Below are 23,869 nucleotides of genomic sequence, written 5' to 3'. Positions count from 1 at the left end.
TTGTCATTTGATGACATTGTGATTAGAGAATTAAGTAGTTCTTGATTCCTCTTAATCTTTAATTTCTTTTTCTAAACTCTTTTGTTTTTCTTAAGAGTTAAGAGTCTTGCTATATACCCAGGCTCTCCTCACATTCTTGGATTCAAGTGTTCCTTCTGCCTCAGCCTCCTGAGTTGGTCTAAACTTTTAAAAATCTAAGTTTTTGACAGTCTCTTAGATTGTCATTACTGCAGAGTACCTATATATTCATAATACTATCTCTATTAAACTTTACTTCCAATTTCTATTGATAGAACATGGACTCAAATCTTTCTTTAAGTAGGAATGACAAAAATTATTTTAATCCATATTTTACCCTTAGCCTCATTAATCAACAATATGATAATAATACTCAAGAGAATTGACCGGGTTTAAGAGTATATGTTCTGGGGCTGGGGTTGTAGCTCAGTGGTAGAGCACTTGCCTAGCATGTGTGAGGCATTGGATTTGATCCTTAGCATCACATAAAAATAAATGAATAAAAGTATTGTGTCCGTCTACAACTACAAATATTATTTTGAAAAGATTATATGTTCCATAGAATAGAATTTTAAACATAAGAAAGTAAATTTTATAATCTGAGCTTAGTTTGCCTTTTTAATTTGGATGTAATACGACCTATCCAACATGTTAAAGCACTGGTGTGAGGATGAAATGATTTGATAAAGGGCTGGGGTGTAGCTCAGTGGTAGAGTGCTTGCCTAGCATGCACAAGACCCTGAGTTCAATCTCCAGCACCACAAAAGAGAGAGAGAAGGAGAGACAGCAGGGCGATGTAATAAACCTATTAGTATTGCTGAGTATTATCAGCCAAAACTAAGGCAATATCTTGTGCTCAGGAGAATGCCATAGACTACAAAAGTAATCTTATCAAATTGTCAACTCTGTGCCCTTTAAAATTTTTTATTATTTCCTTGGTTTTTTTTGGATTTTGGTTTTTGGTTTTTTCATGGGGCTTTATCTAAAATATGCCATATTTAAATATAACGGGGCTCAGTCAGTGATGGAGCACTGGCCGAGCCTGCCTGAAGCACTGGGTTCAAGCCTAGCATACATAAAAATAAACAAAATAAAGGTATTGTGTCCATCTACAACTATAAATATATATATATATTAAAATAAATAAATATAATGTGCTCTTCCCTGTGGTCTGAAACAAAATACATTGACAAATATTTAATCAGTTCTTCATGCCTCACAGCTGTCATGAACAAGATCACTTATCACAGTGTACAGCAATATGTTAAGAATTTCGCCTTTTACAAACTTAAGTTCTTTTTATTATTATATAGATTGCAAATCCCTTATCTGAAATATTTGGAACCATAAGTGTTGTATTTTAGAATTTTTCATAGTTGGAAATATTTGCTTAGCTTTTACCAGCTAGACATTCCTAATTGAAAATATGAAATGCTCCAAAATCCAAAATTTTCTGCTGGGCAAAGATTTCAGATTTTCAGAGTATAGATTTTCAACAAGTATCTGCTTATTTAAACCTTTTATTTCATTTGCTTTGTTTGTTTGTTTTGTGGTACTGGGTATTAAACCCAGGGACATTCTGCCACTGAGCTAAACCCACAGCCCTTTTTATTTTTTGAGATAGGGTCTCACTCACTGTGTTGCCGAGGCTAGCTTTGAATTTGTGATCCTCCTACTTTGCCTCCTGAGTCACTGGTATTACAGATATGTGCCGCCATGCCTGGCTTGCTTTTCAGAACTGGTTAAAATTTTCACAAAAAGAAATTGCAAGAGTGGTACAATAAATTGCTTTATGCTTTTCACCTGTATTCACTGTATGTAACGTTTTGCCACATTTATTTTTATCTGTCTTCTTACATCTGCTTTTTTCTGAATCATTTGATAGTAAATTTCAGATGTGATTCTTTACATGTCAGCATGTATCTTTAAGAACAAGGATATTGTCTATATACAATCATCAAGTTTAGGAAATTTAAAAGTTGATCTAATAAATGGGTCCGTTTTCAAATGTTTCCTAGCTAAGCCAATTATGTTCTTTAGAGACATTCTCATTTCTGGTCTGATATTTAACCCATGATCACCCATTTCATTTGTTGTGGTATCTGTATCTTAAAGTAGTTTTATGTATTTTTCTGACCTTCTCAATGCTGTCTGATTCAAATTAATTTAACATAGCAATGGTGTGTCTTAGGATTTAGCCCAGCACTTGCTTAATATGCGTGAGGCCCTGGATTTCATCCCCAGCAACAGGATAAAAAAGTAAAACAAATATGGCTTTACAAACTATCTGATTGTTTAGATCACATCTAAAATCAGCTTAGTGAAAAAATTATATTTTCCTGAGCTTTCGCATATGGGAGGAAATTACTTTTGCCCTGTATTATTTTTACATAGCAATTTTAGTTAAGCTTCAAGAATTATTGATTTACACATTTGTAGTGTATTTTATGTGATAATCTTAAGTGAATAATCCTAGTGTGGGAGTACTCTAAAGAATCTTAAATTTACTTTGAAATTATTAAATTTCACATCAATATTTTGCTAATGCTTTCTTATTTAAAATCAAAATTTATCATTTTAAAAAGAACATTAAAACACAGCATTTGTAGGCACTCCTATAAAGCTAAATTTATATGTCCCAGATATACAAATTTTGACATATGTTGAGGTACATATATTTTTTTTACTGTAATATCTTATAAATATTTTTTTTCCAGTGTGTTCCATATTTAATTGCTATGGGCACAGACCCAGAACCTGCTATGCGGAACAAGGCTGATCAGCAGCTTGTGGAAATAGACAAAAAATATGCTGGATTCATTCATGTATGTATTTTTTTCCTCTTTTCACATTTTTTGTTGGTGCATTATAATTGTATATAATGATGTATAATAATGGGATTTGTAGTTATATGTTGCACATGCACACAATTTAACAGTACGGTTTAGCCAGTTTCACCCCCAGCACTTCCCCACTCACTTCCCACATTGTACCACCTGGTCCCTTTCCTCTGCTAATCTCCCTTTGATTTTCATGAGATCCTGTCAACCCTCCAACTTTGTTTTCATTTTTCCTTTGTAGCTTCCACATATGAGAGAAAACATATGACCCTTGCTTGACCTTCTGAGTTTGGCTTATTTTGCTTAACATAATGGTCTCTAGTTTATCCATTTTTTCTGCAAATGATGTGATTTCATTTTTTTTTATGGCTGAATAAAACTTACATTATGTATGTATGCCCCCTTTTTTTACTCATTCTTCTGTTGATGAATGCCAAGACTGGTTCCATAGTTTGACAATGGTGCACATATATATTTTTTAATAGAATAACATGTATTTAAACATCTTTCTTTAACAAACAGGTCATTTATTTTAGAATAATATGTTTTGCTTAGTACTTATCTTTTAAACATGCAATTAAGTATCCCCAAACTGTTTATTCTAGTTTAAAATTAACTTAAGATAGGTCCAGTAAGTACACTGGCTGAAAATTAGGAAGCGTTAATTCTAGAGCCTACTCTGTGAATATGGCAGCAAAGACTTCCAGTCCTCAGTTTTTTCTTATAAAGTAAGAGGAGATGTCTAGAGTTCCTTCCAGCCTTTCATTCTGCAAATTGTATTATTTTAAATAAGAAAACCAAATAACAAAGTTAATCTCAAAATGTTAAAGTAATTAAAATACATTCAATTTAATTATTTTAATCACCTTACCAAAATTAGACTTTTATTGATTTCAGATGAAAGCAGTGGCTGGTATGAAGATGTCTTACCAGGTACAACAGGCAATCAACACGTGCCTAAAAGATCCTGTAAGGGGTTTCAGACAAGATGAGTCCTCTAGTGCTTTGTGTTCACACCTTTACTCCATGATCCGTGGAAATCGCCAACATAGACGAGCCTTTCTTATTTCTTTACTCAACCTCTTTGATGACACAGCAGTAAGTATAGAAACTTATTATTTTAAAAATATAAATGTTTTAGAAATTTTATGCCTCAAGTAGTCATCACTTTTAAAATATTGCCATTTTAGCAAATTTAGTAACTATATTATGTGTTTTCTTACTCTGCTTTTATTTACATTTAATACAGTCAAAACTGAAAGGGAGGGGCTGGGGTTGTGGCTTGAAGGTGGAGCGTTCGCCTAGCATGGGTTAGGCACTGGGTTCGATCCTCAGCACCACATAAAAATAAAATAGATATTGTGTCCACCTATAACTAAAAAAATAATTTTTTTTTAAAAAACTGAAGGGGAAATTTTATATGAGAATAAATGTAATGAGGAGTAAAGTATAATTGTACCTCCATCCTGAGTATTATATTTATTCAGTACGTGCTGTTATATTAGTCATTGTACAGGAGATTATAGGATAAAATACAAAAGCATACTTTAATTAAAGAGTAGTGGTATCTACTCACTTAGAGCTTACAGACCAGTCTCTGTATATAGCAGCTTTAAAAGAAAATCTTTTAAATCTTTAAATGTAAATCTTTTTTTGACCACTTGTTAGCCTGACACAGATTTTTCACAATAAAACAAAATTATAATTGCCAGAGTAGAGATACTTTACTAGATCTTTTCCTTTTACAGTGCTACATGAAATTTTACTGTGTATGACCTAGCAAATAAATATTACAAACATCTGTTTCAGAATTGCCTGGGATATAATTTGTCATCACCACCATCATCATTATATCATCAGTATTCTGCTTTCACTATATGTAGGACTCTTTGCTTATGATGTAGTGCTTTTGCCCTCAGAGGATTTTTACCTCCAGTTATGGGGATAAGACACAAAATAAAAAGAATAAATAGTGATTGAGGGTAGATATTCTGAATGCTTGGTGGTTTGTATTGAAGCTATTACTGCAGTCCTTCCTTGTCTCTCTGTTGAGCTTAATTCCTGTGTGGTTTCACTGCCTACTGTGTATTATCCCCTGGACATTTCTGTTATCTCAGCATTTGAAACTGGAAATTCAGCTCTCATGATGCAGTATTTTCTTCTAAGCACCTCCAACAAAGGTTATCAGAGGAGGAGCATATCACTGAAAGCCTAAAGGGATTTGATGAGCCAAATCTACTCTATATACCAGAAGAGGAAGATGTTTTTACCCCCAGGCAGGGGTAATACAAATAAGAATATGTGGCAGTTAATAGATTGTCATTTGTTGGGGCAGGAAGGTCTCAACATACTATCTGAAGGATCCTATATAGACATTGGAGGATTGTTGAAAATATTTAAATAAAATGATGAGAACAAGTGCCAAAGAGCATTTTTAAAACATGATTTTTTCCATCATTGTTTTCACAGTGGAGTTTATAAAGAATTGATTTGGGGCTGGGATTGTGGCTCAGCGGTAGAGCGCTTGCCTAGCATGGGCGGGACTCAGGTTCAATCCTCAGCACCACATAAAAATAAAAGCATTGTGTTGTGTCCATCTACACCTAAAAAATAAATATTAAAAAAAGAATTGATTTATTTTAATGATAGTAAAGAAAGAAGAATGGGTAATAGGAAAGAAAAGGAAAAACATTGTGAGGAAGAAATAAATGAGATTGTGTAAGAAGAATAGGCAAAAAATAACTGGAATATATTTGTCCTGAGCACCAAAGAGAATAATAGGACTGTTGCCAATGCCAGTTTGAAAAGGAGTTGACTTGAGGAGGATATGTGAGGGAATAGTCAAAGAGTTAGGAAGAGGAAACTGAGGAACGTTTCAGGAAATAAAGTATGGGTAATAGTGTCAGATGCTACTGAGAAGTCAAGGAGAATAGAAGTAAAAATAAAAATACATAGGTTGGGATGATTGGTGAACCTGGTAGACAGAAACAGTCAAAGAGTGAGATACAAAAGCATACTTTAAAACAGTAGTGGAGAAGGTATGGAGAAAGCAGTCTAAACTCTTTTAAAATCTACTATGTTCCATTATTCTATACAGAATTGAAAATTTGAGACTTAATGAGTTAAGAAGTTTAATTTTGAAAGGAAGGAGCAATAAGACTTTTATGACAAAAGTTGGAGAATTTCAAGTTTCCTTTTTGCTTTTTTTTATTTATTTTTGAACTGTAAGTATGTAGAAGGAATTTGAATATTATCAAGTCCTTCTGTTTACATTTTATATGATTTATGAAATGCTGAGAATCTGTTTACTTCTTTTTAAAACCAACAACTAGCAATAACTATAATTTTTCTCTTAAATTTTGCCTATCTGGTAATGCTGTCAAAACAACTCTGACATTCTAAATTACAAATATATAGGAAACTGACAAATGTTTTATTAGTACATGAATTTGGGGTTGCTTTTTTTTTTTAACCCATGTATCAGTACTATAATTACCACTTGATTTTGAGGGCAGAATAGTAACTGTGTGTAACTGATCTCCATATGAGTTAAACTCTTAGAAGCACAATGACAAACAATGATGAACTCATAGGTATGTTTTCTGATGCAGTATGGCTTTATCATAAAGGTCACATATACTCTATAAGAAGACTTCAAGGATTTTCATTTGGGTACACTAAAAAATTCACCTCTTCCTTCTTAAGTTAGTATGGTGTAAGTTATCATAAAAATCTTCTAAAATAGGTATAAGATTATTTTATAAACTCTATTTCTGTCCCCAACCCTTTTCTTTCTTATATACCTTTCTTCCTCTTTCTTTCCTTCTGCCTTCCTTCTTCCTCCTGTCTTTTTTTTTAATCCATCCCCGCTTTATTTCTCTTTATCTCTCTTTAACATTAACTGAGGTGAAAGTGCCCTGTAATATTTTTTCTAAAACGTTTTTTTGGATGGGTTTTTAGGCTATCCACTAAATGTGTGTACCTTTTTTTAAAATTTACAGAAAACAGAAGTGACTATGCTCTTGTATATAGCAGACAATCTAGCCTGTTTTCCATACCAGACACAGGAAGAGCCGTTGTTTATAATGCATCATATAGACATTACACTCTCAGTTTCTGGTAGTAACCTACTGCAGTCATTCAAGGAGGTAAGTTACACACATTACTATTCTTAATGCATCTTTCAAAATACAGGCATGCTGTTTTCATTGTTTTGTTTTTCATTTTTATTCTTTCACAATATATTAAATCTTTCTAAATTAACTTATTGAAATCTGGGCAGTCCTTGAATTGGGAGAGAAAGTGGGTTACCATTTCTAGTAAGAAAGATCTAAAACCATCCATTTCTAGATCACTTAGGTGATTTTATAAAATATACACACATGGATTATTCTGATACGCCATCCCACTTCTTATTTCTCATCTTAAACAACAACCTTAAGTGTTTCATTTTCATTCATATATCCATTTAAACTTCATTTTAGAACACCTTACTATTCTGTAAATTTTGTGCTGTAGGTCATAAATAGTGTACATAAAGATATGTAGATATGGGTATATAGCCTACTTATAGAGAAACATTAAATTCATAATACCATTGATCGCCTGTCCTTCAACAACAGCTTCATAATGGAGTTATAGTATTTTATATGTCCAAAATCTTTGCTAAATTTCTTATAAACTTTGTCTTTTCTGTTATAACTTTTAGAAAATTTTAATTAATTATAAAAGCACCCTTAACATAGTTAAGCACTCAGTAAATTCTTTAAAAGTTGAATGGAATATGTGCTTGATAATGCAATTAGATCTCATTTTACAGTAGTAGTGCTCAAAACAGCCTTGTCAAACCAGTAAGTCAGGGAAATTGTTTAAGATATTTTATTAATTTTAAGCTATCTTAAATTATTAAGCTATCTGGAATTAAATAAGTATTTAAACCCTTGCTAATTTAAGCGTGAACCTCAGTCTAGAAGCACTAGGTTCACCCAAGAGCTTATCAGAGCTGCAAAGCCTCAGACCCCACACTAGCCCTGCTGAAATGCCCATCTGCATTTTTAACAAAATCCATAGGTTATTAGTATGCCCATTAATGTTTGAGAACTTAATGATTATACAGAAATTTTAGCCATCATGCTTATTTTATTTTGTTACATTTGTAAATAGAATTGTAACATTTTTCCTGTAGTTTTCCTGAACTACATTCCCAGCCCTTTTTACTTTTTATTTGGAGAATTGCCAAGGCTGTCTTAAACTTGCCATCCTCCTGCCTTTGCTCCAGAGTCACTGGGATTGGAGACCTGTGCCACCAAACCCAGCCTATTTTATTTCTCAGCAGTTAACATTTTGAATAATTGTTTTTGTAATTAAGTTATCCTCCCCATTCCACCACCTAAACCCAGTTGACTTAGAGCTAACATTTTCAAAAAGTACAGAGAAACAGGATTTAAGTTTTCAAGGAGTAGTTTGATAGATGCTGAGGATGTTTAAGCCTACTGTATTCTCATTTATATAATTGCTTTATATAAATGGCATGCCTCTGTACTAAACTGATACTTTTGTAGAACTATCTTTCATTACTATCCTTATGAGAAAATTGTTTTTCCTTCTAGTGATATTTCAAAGGGGTATTTTGAAATTCAGAGGTATTTCAGGGGAGAGGAGGGTGGGTATTTTATATGATTTTACTTATTATAAGTCTTGGGACCTAACTTTTCCCCAAGACATACTTCTCCAATTGTTTATAGGAAGTCATGGGCTTTATAAAATGTTAGTTTAAGGAAGCTTTTTTTAAGTTGTTGAATGGAACATACTTACATCTGTTAGTGGTAATTTATTTTTATTATTTTTCAAACGGAAGAATTTCCTCTTTCTTTCAGTCTATGGTAAAGGACAAAAGGAAAGAGAGAAAATCATCACCTAGTAAGGAAAATGAGTCAAGCGAGAGTGAAGAAGAAGTTTCCAGGCCTCGGAAGTCACGGAAACGTGTAGATTCGGATTCAGATTCAGATTCAGAAGATGATATAAATTCAGTGATGAAATGTTTGCCAGAAAATTCAGCTCCTTTAATTGAATTTGCAAATGTCTCCCAGGGTATTTTATTGCTTCTCATGTTAAAACAACATTTGAAGAATCTCTGTGGATTTTCTGATAGGTAAGTTTACATAAGCAGTGAGAGGAAACCAAAAATTCACTCTGTTCAAATAATAAAGAAATATAAACCTAGGTTTTATTGCATGCTTATCTTAATATTGGAAATAGTTTTGGTTAAAAAAAAAATGCATGAAGTGGTGCATGCCCATAAGCCTAGCGACTCAGAAGGCTAATAAGGCTGGAGGATCACAAGTTCAAGGTCATCCTAGGCAACTTAGACCCTATCAAATAAAAAGGATTGGGGGTTGGGGGTGTAGCTCAGTGGTAAAGTGTCCCTGGGTTCCATCCCCAGTATCAAAAGTTAATTAATTAATTACAATTTTTAAAATTAAAAATGCACAAATTGCCATGCATGGTGGCTTGTACCTCTGGCCCCAGCTACTTGGAAGGCTAAGTGAGAAGAATCACAAGTTTGAGTCCAACCTGGGCAACATTAGGCATCATTGAGATGATGTCTGTTTCAAAAAATGTTAAATAAATACACAAATATATGAATTGGCCAGTCAATATCATGATCCTGAATTCAACCCCAGAACGTGATCCTTTTTATTATTACATAATATTCCACTGTGTAATATATTATAATTTATTTTCTTACAGTATTCAAAGAGGAAAAACTTTTTTTTTTTTTTTGGTGACAATGCATTATGAATAAAAGGATTCATTTTGTTGATTTCTTTAAAAAGGCTTTCCTGAAGACAGTGTAATCTTAAAATAGATAACAACTTTAAATTCATAAGGAACTATGAAATCAAAATAGATGTAAATTGGGGTGGGGATTTAGCTCAGTTGGTATAGGGTTTGTCTTGCGTGCACAAGGCCCTGGGTTCAATCCCCAGTAGCACAAAAACAAGATATAAATCAACTAGGCTGAGCTCTAAGAGACCCCATGCTAGCCTTCGTGTGTATGGGTGTGTAGGGGGGTGTGTTACTGGGTATTCTGGGGATTGAACACAGGGGTGTTCAGCCACTGAGCCTACACCCCCAGTCCTTTTCATTTATTTTGGGATGGAGTCTCCATAAGTTACTGGGTCTGGCCTCTAACTTGTGATCCTCCTGCCTCCACCTTCCAAGTTGGTGGGATATGGGCATGCGCCATCGTACCTGGTTGCCAGATAATCTTTATAAAGTAGGAGATGGAGAAGTGCTAATTATTAGTCACTAAAGGTATCTTTAGTATTCTTGACATGTCTTACAGTCTGAAACCTTAGAATAGGAATCAAAAATTCAAATTTAATAAGAGACAAATAATGAAATAAGTGGACCAGGTCAATGGCCAACTAGAAAGAGTATGTTTCATGTAAAAGGATCACTTAAGTGGACAGTTTTAGGACTTGGGGATGTAACTCAGTGGTAGAGTATATCACTAGCATGTGGAAAGCCCTATGCTTGATCCCCAGCACCCAAAAAAAAGGACGCTTCTCGGTAATACGCTCACCTGACATGCACGGGGTGCTGGGTTCGATTCTCAGCACCACATAAAAATAAAATAAAGATGTTGTGTCCACCGAAAACTAAAAAATATATATTAAAAAAATTATTTCTCTTTCTATCTTTAAAAAAAAAAAAAAGACACTTCTTAGGTTTTCATTCACATGTTGCCACAGGAGAAGTGGGTAGAGTTCCTACATTTTCAAGAGAAATTTAAACTATTTTTTTCTAACACAGTGCTGCAGATTGAAACCAGAGTCTTCACACACACTAAGCATGTGCTCTATCACTGAACTACATCCCCAGCTTTAGAAACTCAGAATTTTGTGATTGGTAGGTAAATTTTAGCAACTAATCTAGAGTAACTTAAAACCTTATAAGATCTTGGCAGTGAAAAGGAGTTGGAAAGATTTGTAATCACAGTTGCTAGTAATCTGAAACAAGTTTATAAACCATCAGTCTGGCTGCTGTGCAAAGAATGAATAGGCAGAAGGCAGCAAGCAGGGGGCAAGCCAGCTAGGTTTTAGTAAGTCATTGTACTAAAGCTGCCTTGTAATCACAGTATTACAAAACAGACATGAGAAACTAATTTCATTAAAAGAATATTTCTTATCTATAATCAGATTTCTCCAAATTTGGTGCTTCCTTACATCCAGGTATTTTTTTCTCCATCCCCATCCTTTTGATGCCTCTATTTAAGACAAACACTGATAGAAACAAGATAAAATTATTTTTTCAATCTTTGTTTCTTATGTCTTTCTTTTTTAAAATCATATTTTTATGTCCAAGTTCATTAGTTGAAATCTATGTAATAAAAATGTTGTTAATAAATAACATATAACTTGAATCAGTTTAAATGTAAGCACCTGAAAATTTTTTAAGCTTTTGGTTTTGTTTTCTCAAAACAGTAAAATTCAGAAATACTCTCCATCTGAGTCTGCAAAAGTATACGATAAAGCAATTAACCGAAAAACAGGAGTTCATTTTCATCCCAAACAAACACTGGACTTCCTGCGGAGTGATATGGCTAATTCAAAAATCACTGAAGATGTGAAGAGGAGTATAGTAAAACAGTATCTAGATGTGAGTAGTAAAACTGAAAATATTTCTTTCTCATTATGACTGTTTTGGAAAGTACATTTTCAGGAGAGAGATCGCTGTCTCATTTACATTGAATGTAAGCTTCTTGAACTATCAATTTATTATTCTCTGTATAGTTTTAATAAGGTACTTTAAGAGTGACTTTCCTTTTGTACCCACTACATCATAATTATTGTTCCTTAGGAAAAAACAGTTCATAGATAAAATATGAAAGATTATAGTAAAAGTGTGTGTATTTTTAACTCAATGGATTATATGTTATATTTCATAAAGGAACAACTGTGAACAATCCTCTTTTTACCTTTGGCTATTCTGTTCTCCTTTCTGACAAGCAATATTACTTTTCATGTATTCTTACATGAGTAATATGTTACATATTTATATGTCTCTATGTATACTTATTTACAAAGTATCTGAGACAGTGTGTACAAAATGTGCTTAAATGTCTTTAAGTATTTAAATTCATAGAAACAGAAAGTAAAATCTAGGTTGCCAGGGTCTGGGAGGAAGAATGGATAGGTAGCTACTGTTATTAATGAGTATAGGGTTTGTATTTAGAATGATAAAAAAGCGGGGCTTTTTTATTATTTTTATGTGGTGCTGAGGATCAGACTCAGGGCCTTGCACATGCTAGTTGAGCACTCTACTGCTGAGCCACAACTCCAGCTCCCAAGTTTTGTATTTTAATCTGCTCAAAGCAATAGCTGAACATAAGTCATATCAGCTTTTTGACTAAGAATGAAGTCTACACAATGGTCATATTATTCACACATTTTACTAATGTTTTACTCTAAATTTTTTTTAAAGTATTTTAGTTCTCTTTTGTGCATGGTGAGAGAAAGGGATTCAGTTTCATTTTGTTGAATATGGATTTCCAGTTCTCCCAGCACCATTTGATGAAGATGCTATCCTTTCTCCATTGCATGCTTTTAGCACTTTTGTCTAATATAAGGTAGTTGTAATTTTGTGGATTGGTCTCTGTGTCCTCTATTCTGTACCATTGGTCTACCCGCCTGTTTTGGTACCAGTACCATGCTGTTTTTGTTACTATTGCTCTATAGTATAGTTTGAAATCTGGTATCGCTATATCTCCTGTTTCACTCTTCCTGCTTAGAATTGCTTTAGCTATTCTGAGTCTTTTATTTCTCCAGATGAATTTCATGATTGCTTTTTCTATTTCTGCAAGGAATGCCATTGGGATTTTGATTGGCATTGCATAAAACCTATAGAGTACTTTTGGTAGTATGGCCATTTTAATGGTATTAATTCTGCCTATCCATGAACAAGGTATATCTTTCCATCTCTGATCCTGCAATTTGTACACATGGAAAAATGAGAATTCATACCGTATTTGAATCAAATATATGATATGTCAGGATCATTGTATTGTCTTGAGCAACTAAAAAAAAAAAAAAGAAAATCTATAGCTTTCAAACAGAAAAAAAAAAGTATTTTAGTTCTCATTTTGAATTCTTCACCATTCTTTGTTTCCTTTTTCCTCTGGTTTTTTCTTAGCAGAGAGCAAAGAGGGCAAAGAACTAAAAAGATGTCTAACCATATTTCTAATCACCTGAGTACTTGATGACTTAGACCAAGAGTTAGCAAACTATGGCTTATGGGCCAAATCTGACCCATTGCCTGTTTTTTGTTGTTGTTGTTGTTGTTTGTTTGTTTGTTTTTGTTTTGTTTTAATGAAGTTTTAGTGAGATAGCCATGCTCAGTCTATAGCTGCTTTCTACAACAGTGGTAAAGTTGCATAATAGTGACTTAAGGTTTGCAAACCCAGAAATACTTATCCGACTCTGTTTACCAACAGTTATTTTGAACAGTAAATGTGGTCTTTTCACCCACTACTGCCATAGGATACTGTATGCCATAGGATACATTTAGGAAGTTGACAATCTTGTGTGAAATATTTACTTAAAGCTCTGAATTAATATCTATTTTTTTATAGTTCAAACTTCTCATGGAACATCTAGACCCTGATGAAGAAGAGGAAGAAGGAGAGGTGTCAGCTAGCACAAATGCTCGGAACAAAGCAATTACCTCGCTGCTTGGAGGAGGCAGCCCTAAAAATAATACAGCAGAGACAGAAGATGATGAAAGTGATGGGGAGGATAGAGGAGGAGGCACTTCAGGGGTGAGGCGGAGGAGGAGTCAACGTATTTCGCAGCGTATTACGTAAAATGATTTTTATGTGCTTATATATGTCAGTCTATTAAATGTACACCAAGTAATGTAATACTTATAAGAGAAAACATTTTGTAGATAGAGATTCTCTACCTAACCATTTATATACATCCTTTTGTAGAAAGTTTAACATAAAAGATAATAAAAAAAAAAACAGAAATGAGATTTATGCAGCAAAAAGGGTTATTAATTTTTCTTTGAATTGTATTAACGTGTGTTATCCTTTTTATTGTTGCTAAGTTTTATGTAGCTTTATGGTTCATATGTATATATAATTTTATATCAAGAGTAAAGACACGGGTACAAATTAAGAGTTTTATGGTTTTACAAGTATATTGTTAACCCCTTGGCGCTGGCGGTCACGGTGCGTCTCATTGCCGGCAATGGAAGTGTGCTGGGAAATCCCAACTCCCGGCGTCAAGGGATTAAAAGCAATAAAAACAATAATTTCACTAAAATTCTTTTGTGTAACACTTCGTCTTTTTTCCCCCCTCCCAATGTTTTAGTCATTGAGAAGGTCAAAACGAAATTCAGACTCTACGGAGTTGGCAGCACAGATGAATGAAAGTGTTGACGTCATGGATGTCATCGCTATTTGCTGTCCAAAGTACAAAGATCGACCACAAATTGCAAGAGTAGTACAGAAAACCAGCAATGGCTTCAGTGTTCAGTGGATGGCAGGCTCCTACAGTGGCTCCTGGACTGAGGCTAAGCGCCGTGATGGCCGCAAACTGGTGCCTTGGGTAGACACTATTAAAGAGTCAGACATTATTTACAAAAAAATTGCTCTAACGAGTGCTAATAAGCTGACTAATAAAGTTGTTCAGACTTTACGATCCCTGTATGCCGCCAAGGATGGGACTTCCAGCTAATGAATTTGTACATGCAGCCAAATTTACAGGAATTTTTTTAAAAAGGCAGAAAAACTTGAAATATCAACATTCTGGCAAAAAAAAAAAAAAAATCAGTTTTTTGAAGAGTAAGAGTGGAACCTGGGATGCAGGAACAAAAGAAGGAAATGTTGGGCAAACATTTTTGTGGGAGCTCCCTTCGCTGTTGTGCAGCAGAAACAGATTCTCAGTTCATTTTTACTCCCACTGTATTATAGTTTAACAAAAATTGTTTATATCTTGGAAAAAAACTTTCTGTTTAAAAAAAATAAACAAGTGAATGTTGGAAATTAGTCTGTTAATGTTCTTAATAAAGTGTTCTTGGAGTTTAACCTAGCAGCGGATGGCTTTCTTTAGCTTAGCCCAGTTTCCAGGGAAGCATTGTTTTTTCCAGGCTGTAAAATGGCAGAATCTCCTGGATATATAATTTATTATGTTGAAAAAAAAAAAAAAGCATGCAGTATCTATGACCTATCTGCAGAAGGAGTTTTTGTAAATGTAGATTTTGTTGTATTAGGTCACCCTGAAAACAATACAAGAAAAGGGATCCCCAGGCAATCTGGTGGAGCGAATACTGCAATAAATTTTTTTACTTCTCTTTGTTACTTGTCTGTTTCCATTTGAATTTCTTATTGTAAAAAATCTGTTTAAATCCATTTATATTATTTTGCAGTCTTATGTAAAATTTATTATATCACTGATTTTCAAAGCAAAACATAAAAATATTGTTTATACAGTTTGTATAGGCTGACTTCTGAATAATTGGTATCTTATTATTTTCATTCCCATAAGAGGGTGTAAACAATTAACTCCAGGGTTTTATTGTATCCTGCAATATTTAGTATTAACTATATATGATTTAGCACTGTGCCAAACACATTTTCAAGAGTACATTTTGATATAAAAAGAAACTATAGTTTATTCCTTGTATGCTTCAATTTCTTTCTAGTGATGTCATAATGGTAATATTTATTTTTTAAACCTTGGGGAAAGGTAACAGTTCCTCTATTTTGAAAAAACAGCATTTCTCTTTAAATGATGCCATGCTATTTTAGAAATAGAATGAAGATGAATGTGGCACTTCATCATTACACACATTTTTCACAGATTATTTTCTAATGCTGAAAGAGTAATTTTACTAGTTGAAATATTTCTTCATTTTCTATTATAAATGTTTTATCATACATTTTTGGGGAGCAATTGTCATTTATACATTAATTACTACAAATACCTCGACTAAATTGGGAGAAGGGTATTTAGCCTTAGATCTACATCGTTGATACTCAGAAAAATAGTAATGTCAAAAATTTACAGTGGATGAGGTCTGTTTCAAGTTTATTTTTTAAAACTGTGTACTTATTAACACTTTGAAAAAAAGTTGACTTAGCTCTAAAATGCTAAGTTTCATGAATCTGGCAAGTAATGAAGGTATTCAATTTGTGAGGAAGAATGACTGCCACAAAATACCTTTTTGTGAACACCTATTAAACCACTGTGAAAATAACTTTTCAGGATCTATTTCCTATGTGGAATTCTTTCAGAATGCTTTCTTGAAGGAAGTGTTTTCATTTTTTTCCTCATAATTGCATGTTCCCTTCCCTTTTACTGTGAACTCTTTGCGACAAAACTAGATTGGGTTTTTTCCCCTCAGAATTTGTCATTTTGTATTAAAAATGGATTTGAGGAAGCCTATAAAAACAATATCAATAAGAGTAAAATACCAGTTAGAGAAAATATAAAGTTCAGCCTAGAGTACTAAAGAATAAAAATGTGAGTAAAAAAAAAAAAACCAACTTTCTATCCTATATGTTTGGTAGTGTTGCATGTTGTCATTTTATTCTCACAAAACCCCTACTAATTAAAACATTTTATCCCCATTTTGTACATGAGAAAATGGGCTCAGAGAATTCAGTAATTTGCTATTTAATGTCACAATAGAAATTTAAATCTGGAATTGGAATAATTGTGTCTCATTACTTTCTTTACGCATTAAGCATTAAGATAGAGTATCCTTACTCAAAGTACCAGTTTCTAAAGGATCCTTGCAGCATAGCTACTTGGGAATCCTATTTAAAGTAAGCTTTAGAAAATGAATTGCACAGTAATAAGTGTTCTGTTGCCTCTGATGATCACGGGTGAATTGCTGTGTTTGTTGTTCATTGAAATTTTAGGAATTCGAAGGTTTGGAGTTTTCCGTGTATTCTAAGGACTGATATTTTATGTATGAGTAATATAAGCTGAATGTTAATGGATAGGATTCAACTCTTAATGTATAGCCAAAGTTTTCAGAAAGTTGAAGATTTCTCAAAGATGATTTTTTAAAAATATTTATTCACAATACCTTTATTTCACTCATTTATTTTTTACGTGGTGCTGACCCAAGGTCCCACGCGAGCGAGACCTGCGCTCTACTGCTGAGCCACAGCCTCAGCCCTCAAAGATGATTTTTTTTAAGATTAGGAATATAATTTGGTGGTAGGACACTAGCTTGGGGCCCTGGTCTTAATCCCTATCACTACAAGACTTTTATGTCTTTAAAGTTAAGACCTTAGAAATGTTCCAGTACCTCTGTATACACAAATATGTGTGTGTGTGTGTATATATATTAGTATGAAATTTAAGTTTTCTTATTCAATTTGTCTTATTATTTTAAGACATTATTTAATGTCTAGTTTTTAAAGACATTTATACCAAAATATACATGGCAGAAAATTTAGAGATCTTTAGAATTTTCTAGAATTTCATAATCTCTAATAGAAATGCTGTGCTTTTAGAGAAACGTGGTGTGTGTGTGTGTGTGTAAGACAGGTAAGTCAAGTTCATTTGTGTCTAATGGGTTTCATAATCAGCAAGCACATTTATCATATTTTTGTATTTATTTTTAGTTGTAGATAGACACAATGCCTTTATTTTATTTATTTTTATGTGGTGCTGAGGATCGAACCCAGTGCCTCACTCGCATGAGGCAAGCGCTCTGCCTTTGAGCCACAATTCCAACTCTTATCATTTTCATTTAGAAAGTAAACCAAACCAGCTAAATCCGTGGTTCTTTGCAACACACATACACTTTTATTTGCATAAAAAATATGATTACTGCACTGATATCCAGGTGGTCTTCATCTTCAGAACTAATGGTATGGAATAAGTTAACTTTGGCAAATATAAAAGTCCTCAGACTGCTCACTTAAAATAATAATGACATTTGTAGCACTCAATAATTTTTGCTCTACTAAAAACCCTACTTGGGAGTGTGTGTAGCTCAGTGAAAGAGTGCTTAGCATGCATGAGGTTCTGGGTTCAATCCCCAGCACCACCACCTCAAAAAACCCTACTTTTTGCTGTTTATCATGCTTATTTTAAGACCAAAGTTTCATCCCCTAGCTAATTTTTCTCATCGCAAACATATCACACATTGATTCTACTAATTTTATTTATGTTTTTTTTTTTTTCCTAAAACTACCCCTTTGCTGTCTGTATTGGTCCTTTCTGAGAAAAGTAAAATAGAAATTTAGGGTGATAGAAAGATCACTGACCAAACAAATTAATAGCTTTGTGGCAAAGCACTTACCTTGCATTCAGGAAGCCTGAAATTCAATGCTCAGGTTAAAAAAAAAAAAAAAATCCAGTTTTTGTTACAAAAATGCTGTTAGTTTTACATGACAATGTGGGTATCACCAAACCATTCTTTTTAAAATCTCATTGTACATGGCTTCATTGCTCAGAGTAGTATGGTACAGTGTAAGCTGTACCCTGTGTGTTCCCCTCCCCCATATTTTTTTAAACAAAGCCAGGCATCGAATTGTTTCATCTATAAATTTGTTAAATATTAATGTTCCCTTAATATCAAATATCCCATATGCATTCAGATCTTTAATTTTCTAGCCAGGTATGGACCTGTAGTCTGTTCTTTTGGGAAAGCCAAAGCAGGAGGATAGTTTGAACCCAGAACTTGAAAACAAGCATGAACAGCACAGCAAGACCCCATCTGAAAAAAAAAAAAAAAAAAATTTTTGTCTCAAGTGTTATATATTTTTAGGTGGTGGTGTGTTTTTTCATCTGTCTGTTTTCTTGCAAAGTTTCTTATGAAAAAAATTTTTTTTCTTTAGTTCTTAAGAAAAATAATTGATTCTAAATGGAAGAACTATAGTTACTCTGGGTTTTACCCCTTTTTCTTTACCTGAATTATAGATTTGAGCAGTACTGGATCTTCATATCCCATAATTTTTAAAATGCAGGAATCATACAATAAGAGATCTGAGAAATCTTTCAATCCAGATGTTCTTAATTTTGAAATTTATGAACCCCTTTGACAATCTAATCAAAATCTCCCCTCAGAAAATGAAAAATTCACACCCAGAATTGTGCCTACAATTTTGGGGATTATTCATGGTTATTCCTATTCCAATTCCATATATGACTTGTGAAAACCTGGACTACACATTTACCAGTCCTGTTCAAACACTTCTTTCTATAAAGGGAAATTGAGGCTAAAGAGGTGACCTGACGCCCACAAGCTGTAGACCTTATTAGTACTAGAATCAAGAGCAACTGCAGGTTCTTATCTCCCAGATGAGCCACTCTTACAATGAAGATTTCATCTCGGAAATTCTTCATTCAGGTTCCTGATAAGATCTAAATGTGGGCTACATAATAACTTGTTGATTTGATTCTTACATTTTGTGATGCCTACCATTGTGTTAGATAAATGGGGAATAGAAAATAAGGAATTTTATCATGTATTTTTATTAATTGTTTTCTACATTACCTCTTGATGTACAGGATTAAAACAATTGGTAAAGAAAAAAAAAGTGTTTTGAAATCAGAAGACACAGTCTGCAGCCATGTGTTTTTGAAATCAAGTGTAAAATGAAGTTTGGTAAATAAAATCACTTAGCATCTTAGATGGAAGCTGTATTTAAAGAAATCCATAGCTATTTTTGTATGTATTCATATATGTACATCATTAGAACATTAAGTGGGAAATAGAACCCCACCTTCAAGTGGGAACAGCAGTAGAGGAGAGGAACTGGGATGCATATACAATATCAAAAGACAAAGCTATACAGAGGAGGGATAGTGTCCAATTTTGATTAATAATGTAATTTGATTGTTTTAATGTTTAGGTATTTGAAGGGCTTTAAGGTGTTAATGAAAGCCTACTGCTATGCATAGGATAGATAGATTTAAGGGACACTAACAATAGTCTCAGCAACTGCAGTAGGATGATGATGGCACTGGGGATAAAAAAGGATCAGAGTGATTACAGATGAATCTAGAAAATAAAAATAGGACATGACAGTTGATTGAGGTAAATGCACACAGAGGTGTCAAGGATAGACCAGGTTTCTCTAGCTTCAGTGAATAGTTTTGATTGTTTAAATATTGAAGCAAACTGTGGGCCATTCAGTTGATGTGCAGAAGGAATGTGCACAAGTGCAAGACTTGCAGAGGTGAAGCCTGGACTGCACTATATTTGGGAGTTATCAGCACGTAAGCTATAGAACAAGAGTAGCACAGAGCAAAAAAGAACTTTGGAGCCTACCAACATATAAAATATGATAGGAGAAAATTAATTCTTAGGGGAGTCTGGAAAGAATGCAGGAAACATGAACCAAAAAAGTTCAAGAAAAAGCTGAGTGCCATGGTACATATCTTTGATCCCAGTGACTATAATTGGGAGACTGAGGCAAGAGGGATCACAAGTTCCAGTCCAGCCCGGGCAAAAAATAAAAAAGGATTGGGATGTGGCTCAGTGGTAGAGTACCCTTGGGTTCAATCCCCAATGGCAAAAAAAGGGAAAAAAAAAAGTGGAAACGTAGTGGTAAGACTAAGACTGAAAAATGTGAGATCTGCTGTTCAGGATGTATATTTTAGCCTTTAGGAGAGGAATATCAGAGGCCATGAGAACAGAAGCCAGATTGTAGCTAAATTGGAATTGGGAAATGGATGAGAATCTTGGGGACAGTGACAGAGCAGGGAAGGAAATAGTGCAATACTGAAATTCTGAGAAGGGTAGCTGGAGAAGAAAGCTGATAATAAAGGGCTTCACGTGCCACATTCAAAGATTTGGAAGGACTTTAAAAAAATTTTTTCTTAATTTTTTTTTTAATTTTAAAGTGTATGAAATGGCCTGTGCATTAATCAGTGGCTGTAGTGGACAGCATTGTGGTGATGCTAAACTGTATGATTGTGCTATTTTTTTTAATACTTATTTTTTAGTTGTAGATGATCACAATACCTTTATTTATTTTTATGTGGTGCTGAGGATGGAACCCAGGGCCTCACAGGAGCTAGGCGAGCGCTCTACCGCTGAGCCAAAACGCCATGCCTGATTGTGTTATTTCTCTCCAGCAATGCTCATTGAGCCAGATTTGGGAGGAGGCATAGTTGAAGAGCTAAATTGAGAGCAAGTGGGAGGCTCAATGTTCAGAGGTCTACATCAAGTGAAAGAGCATGTATAACAGGAACAGCAGACAAGGAATGATGGGACGACAGAGTCAGGGAAAGAGGTGTGTGAGATTTCTAGAGAGTGGTTCTGGAGGTGAGGCACAGTGTTCCCCAACAGGGAATGAGTCAAGTGAGAAGATAGAGGTCTGGCACTGAAGTCTGCACTCCTTTCTTGAGCTAAAGCATTGGCTTATTCTTTCCAGCCACACTAACAGATTGTCCTAGAGATCATTAGGTACTGACACTCATTCTTATCATTTTTATTTTTGCAGATTCCATCATTCCTTTTCTTTATTTTTTTTCCTTTTTATTTGGGGCTGGGGATTGAACCCATGGCCTTATACATGTGGCAAATTCTATTGTTTGACAAGAATTTACTTGAGTGCTTGTGTACCCATTGGCAATAAGCTTGCATTCTAGTAGTTGTAATTACACTACAAAGTATACAGTATCCGATCATTTAATTACAACTGAGGTGAGTGAAAGAAAAAGTAATAGAAGTCGGTGATCAGAAAGGCTTCCTTCTCCAAGTGAAAGTCAGCCTCAGATAAAGCCTGACATATAATGGATATAATAGATACCAAATAATGTTGGTTGACTCTTTTTTTTTAGAATTTTTTAATATTTATTTTTTAGTTTTCGGCGGACACAACATCTTTGTTTGTATGTGGTGCTGAGGATTGAACCCGGGCCGCACGCATGCCAGGCGAGCGCATTACCGCTTGAGGCACATCCCCAGCCCCTGGTTGACTCTTGATAAATAAAAAATGACAATATTTTTTTTTTTCTCTCAGCAATTCATTACTTAGGGGAAAAGAATAGGTGAAGGGAGGTGTTATGGTTTAGATTGTAAATGTCCTCTGAGGGCTCATGTGTTGAAGGCTTGGTTCCCAGCTGGTGACACTATTGGGAGGTGGTGGAACCTTTAAGAGTTGGGGTTAGGTCATTGGGGGCATGCACTTGATGGGAGTATTGGGAGCCTGGCCCATTCCTCTCTCTCTTCACTTCCTGGATGTCACAAGCTCCTATGATATGCTGCCAAACCACAAACCCAAAGTAACATGACCAAGAGACCATGGACTGAAACCATGACCCAAAATTAACCTTTGTCCTTTGTCTATTTTAGGTATTTTGTCACAGTGATGGAAAGCTGACCAGCCCAGGAGGAGAGGAAGAAGGAACACATGGCCTGTAGCAGTTCCAAGGAATGGCAGGGAAGAAAAGAAAGAATGAGGAGGCTGACGAAAAGAGAAGGGCCAACTCGTGCTTCTGCAAGCAATGTTAAGGATGTCCAATGAACCAGCCGTGAAAGAGGTTAAGATGGATGGGAGTGAAAAGGAGATTTACATGTGTGGAGTCCATTTCACATTTTCAAAAGACCACTGACTACAGCCAGGTGCTGTGGTGCACGCCTATTATCCCAGCCATTCAGGAGGTTATGGCAGGAGAATCGATAGTTGGAGGCCAGCCTTGACAACTCAGTGAGGCCCTAAGCAACTTAGCAAGACTCTGTCTCAAAATAACAAATAGAAAGGGCTGGGGAGGTAGCTCAGTGGCAAAGTGCCCCAGTACCACAACCTATAATATTTTTAAAATTTTAAAAATACCACTACAATTTATGGAATGATTGGAGGGGGGTGATGGTGACAGGCTGGAGTGATAGTAATGGAAGAAGAGGAATGAACTCATTTATAGACTGTTTATGAAATTACATCAATCACATTGTTTTGTTTGGTTATTTAAATTGTAATGAGATAATTGGTGTAAATTTCCTTAGGAAGGGTATTTATCCACATAGAAGATAAACTGACGGACCCTTTGGTTCATCTTCAGAACAGCCCAAGAATAATAACTATGATTTGAAAAGAAGAAATAAATTAACAGATGGTGTTATCTAGAAAGGAGAAAGGTCTTACTGGATTTCTACATGATTTCAATCAATTACACGTTTAAGATCCTGCCTTTTATACAATTCAGAGTAATTGTATAAACTATTGATACAAACTATGAGTAGACAGGATTTTAGCTCAGTATTAAAGTTTATTTTATGTAATACTTTCATTTTTCTAACCAACCTTAGGGAAATAATGCCTTGCCCCGCCCTTCCCCACCCAGTTCAGTCCTTCTGTGTAGTGGCAACTATTTTGAACCCTTAGCTCTTTCTTGGGGTCATTATATCTATATTTCTAAAGAATATATTCTTAAAATTTATGAATTCAAAATCTATATATTGAATTAGGATTGACTTTTTATGATGGATAAAGACTTGGCTCTCATATCTCCCCTCCTCAATATGGGTATCAATATATTTAATAAGCATTTAAGTAATATAAAACTATGTAAATATTTTTCAATCATAACCAAAACTTAATGTTATCATGAATATTTTTTTCTTGTATGCTTTTTTTCTGCTTCAGTAAAATTGCTTTGTTTCTTCACTCATATTTTTTTCATAAATAGAAATATTTAATTCTTTTGGAATGCTTGTTAACATAATTCATCCTTTGTTTGTTTGCTTTGTGGTCCTGGGGAATGAACCAGGGGCATTTGGGGCATTTTAGCACTAAGCTAAGTCCACGGACCTTTTTTTTTTTTTTTTTTTGGAGACAGGTTCTCACTACGTTGCCAAGGATGGACTTGAACTTGTGATCCTCTTGCCTCAGCTTCCACAATGGTGGGATTACAGGTGTGTGCCACCACATCTGGTGGCATAATTCATTATTTTAGTCTTCCCCCACCCTCTACCCCGACCCACCCCCTGTGCCTCATCAGGAAACTCTGTCCTGGGAATATTCTTTCTTA

The 23,869-nt window shown here is 34.5% G+C and overlaps 1 protein-coding gene across 4 annotated transcripts in view; it reads left to right on the top strand.

The window, feature by feature from the left end:
* Window positions 1-15,443, top strand: part of Nipbl (NIPBL cohesin loading factor) — a 174,319-nt gene extending 158,876 nt beyond the window's left edge. For 3 of the 4 annotated variants that reach the window (XM_026401800.2, XM_026401802.2, XM_026401799.2), the window contains 7 exons: window positions 2,736-2,843; window positions 3,756-3,956; window positions 6,860-7,006; window positions 8,735-9,009; window positions 11,348-11,522; window positions 13,495-13,680; window positions 14,237-15,443. In XM_026401800.2, coding sequence (XP_026257585.1) covers window positions 2,736-2,843; window positions 3,756-3,956; window positions 6,860-7,006; window positions 8,735-9,009; window positions 11,348-11,522; window positions 13,495-13,680; window positions 14,237-14,602 — 1,458 coding nt within the window. In that variant the 3' untranslated portion in view covers window positions 14,603-15,443. Of the gene's footprint in view, window positions 1-2,735; window positions 2,844-3,755; window positions 3,957-6,859; window positions 7,007-8,734; window positions 9,010-11,347; window positions 11,523-13,494; window positions 13,722-14,236 lie in introns of all 4 variants that reach the window. The other variant, XM_026401801.2, reaches the window with a different exon arrangement.
* The last annotated feature ends 8,426 nt before the right edge of the window (window positions 15,444-23,869 follow it).

Source organism: Urocitellus parryii, chromosome 1 (genome assembly GCF_045843805.1).
Source record: "Urocitellus parryii isolate mUroPar1 chromosome 1, mUroPar1.hap1, whole genome shotgun sequence".
Taxonomy (NCBI): domain Eukaryota; kingdom Metazoa; phylum Chordata; class Mammalia; order Rodentia; family Sciuridae; genus Urocitellus; species Urocitellus parryii.
The sequence above is the reverse complement of the archived record's forward strand: the minus strand, read 5'-3'. Positions and strand labels throughout refer to the sequence as shown.